At 40.2% G+C, this 6,859-nt stretch overlaps 1 protein-coding gene across 1 annotated transcript; it reads right to left on the bottom strand.

Annotated features, from left to right (window-relative positions):
* Positions 1-1,283: 1,283 nt before the first annotated feature.
* On the bottom strand, positions 1,284-2,060 carry LOC102757063 (olfactory receptor 9A4-like). The gene has a single exon (XM_006767998.1). It carries the CDS (start codon positions 2,058-2,060, stop codon positions 1,284-1,286), a length of 777 nt encoding a protein of 258 aa, XP_006768061.1.
* Between the last annotated feature and the right edge of the window lie 4,799 nt (positions 2,061-6,859).

Raw genomic sequence — 6,859 nt, 5'->3', positions numbered from 1 at the left:
GAGAGTCTGTTACAAACCACTGTCACTTCTGGGTGACTGTGTGCCTGCCCGGGACTGTGGTCTTTGAGGAGTGACACCAGAGGGTGTACACTGCCTGGAAAATTAACTCCACTCAGATAGTCCAGTCAGGACCCTAAACAAGTCAACAAGCAAAACACAGTAACAAGCCCCTGGAGTGGGACAAGTATCCAGAATTGCCTTATAAGATCTAAAATGTCCAGTTTGCAATGAAAAATTATAAAACCTGCAAAGAAACAAGGAAGTGTGACTCATATATAAGAGGAAAAAACAACAACAGAAGCTGCTTTAAGAAGGACCAGATGCCACATTTAAGCATCATAAATTGTGCATCTGAAATCTGTATAATTTTGTTAACCAATGTCATGCTAATGCATTCAATAAAAAGAAAAAAAAGTCAAAAAGAAAAAGAGCCATAGACTTTAAAGTAGTCATTATAAATATGTCTAAAGAATTAAAGGAACATGTTAAAAGAAATAGAGGTATGATGACAATGTTTCTCCACATGGAGAATATCAAAAGAGTTCAAGATTATAAAAAGGACCAAATGGAAATTCTAGAGTCAAAAAGTAAAATAAGTTAAATGAAAATTTCAGTAGAAGAGATCAACAGTAGATATTTAACTACAGAAGAATTAATTAGTAAACTTAAAGATAGATTGATAGGAATTTACAATGCAAAGAAGAGAAAGAAAAAAATAAAGAAAAATGAACAGAATCCCAGAGAAATATGGGACTCCATTAAGGATACCAGTGCACATGTAATGGAGAAACCAGAAGGAGAAATACAAAGTAGTGTAAAAAATGTTCAAAGAAATAATGGTTAAAAACTTTACACATTTAATTTAAAAAATTAATTTACACAACCAAAAAGGTCAATAAATTTCAAGTGGGAAAAATGTAAACAACTACACACACACATAATAAATAGTAAAAAAGTAAAATTGCTGAAAGCCAAAGAAAAAATCTTCATCTTGGCTAGTGTTGATCAGTGGTTGAACACTGACCTATGAAACAGGAGGTCACGGTTTGATTCCCGGTCAGGGCACAGGCCCTCGGTTGTGGGGTCAATCCATAGTAGGGGGCATGCAGGAGGCAGCCAATCAAGAATTGTTCCTCACCATTGATGTTTCTATCTCTCTCTTCCTCTCCCTTCCTCTCTCTGAAATCAATATAAACACATTTTTTAAAAGAAAATATCTTCAAAGCAGCAAGAGAAAAACAACTTCTCATGTATGAGTAACTTCAATAATAGCTGACTTCTCATCAAATACAATTGAAACCAGAAGGCAGTGAAATGATATAGCTAAAGTGTGAGGCACATGTGGAGAAGGCTTTCCTCCGGCCAGAGGCAGTGGGGATCTTGAGGATGGTGGAGATGATGTAAGTGTAGGAGACAATTGTTGGTACCAGAGAACCAATGATAATGAAAATGGCCATTAAAAAAAGAATAAACTCTGTGAAAAGGCTGTCATCACAGGATAGTTTGAAAAGTTGCCCTCGGTCACAATAAAAATGGTCTAAGATATTCGATTTGCAGAAGGTCAGCTGAAACGTGGCATAGACTGGCCAGATTTCAGAAAGGAACCCAAACACCCATGACACAATTACCACCCAGATGCAGGTGTGACTGTTCATAATGATGTTGTACCTCAAAGGTTTACAGACAGCCACATAACGGTGCACAGCCATCACTCCCATTAGTGCAAACTCTGTGGTCCCCACCGCAAGGTTCAAGAAGAGCTGGGTGGCACATCCAGCTAGAGATATTATCTGCATCCCAGGGAGCAGCAACCCCCGAAGCATGACAGGGATGATAATGGATGTGATCAGGATCTCCGCGGCAGAGAGGTGGCCAAGGAAGAAATACATGGGGGACTGTAGACGTTTATCAACACAAACAATCACAATGATGACCGTGTTTCCCATTAATGTCACTGAGTAGAAGAGGAAGAAGGTAGCAAAGAGAATATAGTGTAGTTCCTCAGAGCCAGGGAAGCCAAGGAGACAAAATTCAGTGGCACTTGTGTGATTGCTCATCATTTAGTCCTTGTTCTTGGGCATGATCTCCAAGGCAGAGAGGTGGCCAAGGAAGAAATACATGGGGGACTGTAGACGTTTATCAACACAAACAATCACAATGATGACCGTGTTTCCCATTAATGTCACTGAGTAGAAGAGGAAGAAGGTAGCAAAGAGGATATAGTGTAGTTCCTCAGAGCCAGGGAAGCCAAGGAGACAAAATTCAGTGGCTCTTGAGTGATTGCTCATCATTTAGTCCTTGTTTCTGCTCCTTGTGAAACTCTGATACCAAAAGAGAGGTGGCACTGCTCCACATGGTCCTGCTCTCCTGCTCTCAAAAGAGAAGGGAGACAGATCAGGATGAGAAACTATTTCCTCTTGATGATCAGATGAATTGCCCTTACTATTATTCTCTGCACAAAGACAGACCAAAATATTGCCTCTCCAAATCTAGCTCAAAGCTCGCTGTCAGAAATGGGTGATGGCAGATTCGTCTGTATTGGAGTGAAGAAAACCTTCCTTGTCTTTTCCCCCACTGAGAGTGCCTTCTTTAGGGGACAGAGGATACAACATTTGAAAACTAAATCAATCAGCCCCTAAAGATTCTGGGATTGTTCTATTTCTTCTTAGGTTAACTGTATCATCCTGTATAATAAAACCCTAATATGCAAATTGACCGAACAGCAGAAAACCAATCACTATGTCAAGCACTGACCCCCAAGGGGCAGTTGCTCAATGCAGGAGCTGCTCCCTAGTGGTGAGTACACTCCCATAGTAGGAGCACTGCTCAGCCAGAAACCGGGCGCAGGGTTGGCAAGCACAGCAGCAGTGGAGGGAACCTCTCCAGCCTCCACAGGAGCGCTAAGGACCCTTCCCCCACTGAGAGTGCCTTCTTTAGGGGACAGAGGATACAACATTTGAAAACTAAATCAATCAGCCCCTAAAGATTCTGGGATTGTTCTATTTCTTCTTAGGTTAACTGTATCATCCTGTATAATAAAACCCTAATATGCAAATTGACCGAACAGCAGAAAACCAATCACTATGTCAAGCACTGACCCCCAAGGGGCAGTTGCTCAATGCAGGAGCTGCTCCCTAGTGGTGAGTACACTCCCATAGTAGGAGCACTGCTCAGCCAGAAACCGGGCGCAGGGTTGGCAAGCACAGCAGCAGTGGAGGGAACCTCTCCAGCCTCCACAGGAGCGCTAAGGACCCTTGAGGGTTCCAGACTCCAAGAGGATGCAGGCCAGGCTGAGGGACACACCCTCCTCACCAGTGCATGAATGTCATGAACCGGGCCTCTAGTATGATATAAGGGCATTCCAGATGATGTGCAAGTCAGGGAACATTGAACCCAGCCCTCACTCACACTGGGACTACACAGACCCACCTCGGGACCAGCAGAAAAACATCTCTGCTTTTCCATAGTTCTTATAACCTCCATATTACAGAACAGCAAGATCTCCAAATGGGACCTCTGGAGCTTGGGAAAATTTCCCAGAGCTGATTCATTTTTCTCTCATTCCATTTTCTTTCCAAAGTCTTAGGAGAAAGAAAAGATGGCACTTGGCCATGACAAAAATAAATCTCTACCCCTCAGTTCATCCATCCATTACTCAAATATCATCTCCTTGGAGGACTCTTTCCAATTCCTCTAACTCCCTGTGGTAAGGACTTGATCAAGTTTGGACTCTGATTTTCTTCATAGCACTTATTCCCTGAAATTATGTTATGGGTTTAATTATTTTATTCCTTAATTCATATGGGGGGGGGGGGAAATATTATTATTATTCATGAGTCAAATCAGGATTGATAATTTTTTTCTGGATGATTAGTATATGGACATATAATATATAACTAAGTAGGTCTTAGTCTTGGACAGGGCTAACTAGGCCATATCCCTTCAATGCCTCTCTTCTGAGTCTCCCTTCTTGCCTCATATTACAATTATCTCGTCCTGATGCAACCTCTCCAATATCACTGTGGCTCCTTTTCTGATGGGCAAACATGCCTCAAGGACAGAACTGTTGGAAGAGCTCAGCAGCCTGCTTTATAATAATCTCTGCATAACTAACAGGAGATGAAGAAAGATGAGAGAGAAAGATCCTGAGAGATGTCAGGGAGCTCCATCTATCCCTAGCATCAGGTCAGAGAAGACCTGAGTCTGCTCTTTGCTGTGCACAGAGGACTTGGAAATGAACTTGTCTGTCCTGCTGCTCTCCTAGCCCACTCCTCATCACCCTCTAGGTGTCCCTGTGTTAGACAGCAACCAGACCCAGAACATCTCACCTAACTCTTTCCTCCATGGAGAAGCATCCTGAAGACACTCACCTCTATGGAAGGGCTTCACCACCACTGCTAAGGTTCTCCAGTGTTCAGCCAAAGTTAACTCCTATCTGGCTACTGATGAGACATGTCCTCATGAGAACAGCCCAGTGTAGAGCTATATTTACAACCACAGCAAATTGCTGCTGTCTTCACTCATGATGAAAAAGGAAACTGTCCTCAGATAGGGGCTTAGGTAAACGCCCCAAAATAACAGTGCTGTGAGAAGTTGAGGGTCTCTCTCTCCCCCTCTTCTCTCCTACTTCCCTCCATCCCAAGGGAACTAGTCACTGAGATACCTGTTCTTAATAAGCCCAGGTTCATGGTGTGCCTAAGCAATCAGTCTAGGGGGAGAAGCACAAACATTTAGTTATGCCCATTTTGACCAATTAAGTTTGAGAACTTTTTAAACTTTTTGTTTCATGGGGAAACATAAAATCTCACCAACCAGAGGCTTCTCAATACCAAGGCTGCCTTCTCCAAGGCTCCAAAGTCTAAGTTTCCAAATGTCTCAAAAAAGTCTAAGCAGATTCCCCTTCTGCCCTTCATGCAGTTCTCTCCTGGGATACTCTTAGCTGTTCAGAACCAAAATCAGCCCCCACCTCGAAATAGGAGACACTACCACTGACCTCTACAATGCACACCGATATCCACAGAAGCCTGCACACTGGTCTCAAAGACTTGACTTCATGAAAAAATCCCCTGTAAAGCCTGATTTCTCCTCCACCTGTTTTACAGAGGCTCCTGTTCCTAACCCTGTGTGCCCTCCAGAACACTGTAGGGGTTGCTACCCCTAAACTCTACTCCCCTCTCTGGTATTGTCTCAGGTTTCCACATATTCACACCTTCATGCACTCCAGTAAGATTCGTCCAGCCATTGATTGCTATAATGTGTCCCTGATTACCACCATCTGGGCACTTCAAAGCAGGGAATGCATGAGGGCAGCCCAGTGTAGAGCTATATTTACAACCTGGAACAACTGAAAAATGCAAATTAAAAATCTGTTTGATTCTGGAGGGAGACAGAAGAAGTGAGAGTCACAAAACATGTATCTGCATTTTGGGTTTCATTTCAAGTATACCTGTTAAATCTGAAATTATCAGTTTGTGCAGAAGAGCATAAATTAGGAATAATCAATCTTCCTTACAATTTCTCAAATTACCCAAGGCCAACCAGATTGCCACATAATCTTAGAGGAATTTTCTAAGCCTTTGTCTGCATATTCTTTTCAAGAAAATGCTGTGAAAATTAGTTTTACACACTTTTCTCTCTCACTTGGTACATATTGCTCCACTTATTTTTTTGTCTAATATTCCATTATGTGGATGTCCTATTCTTTATTAGTTAGCCCTCTTTGCTCATTTTTTGTTGTTTCTATTTTGATTATGAAAAATGATGCTATAAATAAGCTTAGAAATTTTTAAGTCCATACACATTTATGTTGCTAGAATAAACCCCTAGAGATAGAATTTCTACATCAAAAGGTAGACATATTGTAGTCATTGTTTTTGATTGGCATAATTTTATACTCCAAAGACTTTGGATTGATTTGGAAACCACTAAGACTATATGATAGGAGCAATTCTGATTTCCAGATCTACTACAAGTCAAAGATATGATCAAATTTTTATTTTTATTTGAAATTAAAAAGAACTAAAGGTATCTTAAAAGAGTAATAAAATGAAAACCTGATGAAACGGGAAATCTTTTGACCGATTAAAATTACCAAAACTGTCTGGGGGAAAAAGGAATCGAAATCTTAAATATGTTAAATAAATTATTTCATAATTAATAATCTTACCACACAGAAAACTATTGGTTAATATAGTTTTACTGCTTTATTCTATCAAATATTTAAGAAAGAACTAATACCAATCTTACATAAAATCTTTTAGAAAATTGAGGAGAAGGGAACTGGGCCCAATTCATCTTATAAGGCCAGAATTATCGTGACACAAAAGGCATCATGAGAAAATATATTTACAAACTAATATTACTCATGAACATAGATGAAAAATTTTTAATAAAGTATTAGAAAATAAAATTCACCAATACATAAAGAGAATAACATGCCATAACAAATGATAATTTTATTCCAGAAATGCAAAGTCAGTTCAACACTAGCAGATTAACTGTACAGTTCACATGTTAACAGAATTAAAGAGAAAAACCACATGATCACTTCAATAAGAGAAGAAAAGGCACTTGACAAAAATCAATACTCACCCCCTCCCAAAAAACAGGAAAATCAATACCCATTAACAACAAGAGAGCCCACTGCATGGGAGAACATATTTGCCAATGTTACATCCAATAAGGGTTTAATTTCCAAAATTTATAAGGAACTCATACAACTTAACAAAAGGAACAATCTCAATCCAATCAAAAAATGGACGAAGGATCTGAAATAGACACTTTTCAAAAGTGGACATGCAGAAGGCACATAAAAAAATGCTCAAAGTCACTAATCATCAGAGAGATGCAAGTCATGGCT

The sequence above is a fragment of the Myotis davidii genome, unplaced genomic scaffold (genome assembly GCF_000327345.1).
Source record: "Myotis davidii unplaced genomic scaffold, ASM32734v1 scaffold22, whole genome shotgun sequence".
Classification (NCBI taxonomy): domain Eukaryota; kingdom Metazoa; phylum Chordata; class Mammalia; order Chiroptera; family Vespertilionidae; genus Myotis; species Myotis davidii.
This window is presented reverse-complemented; position numbering and strand designations above follow the sequence as displayed.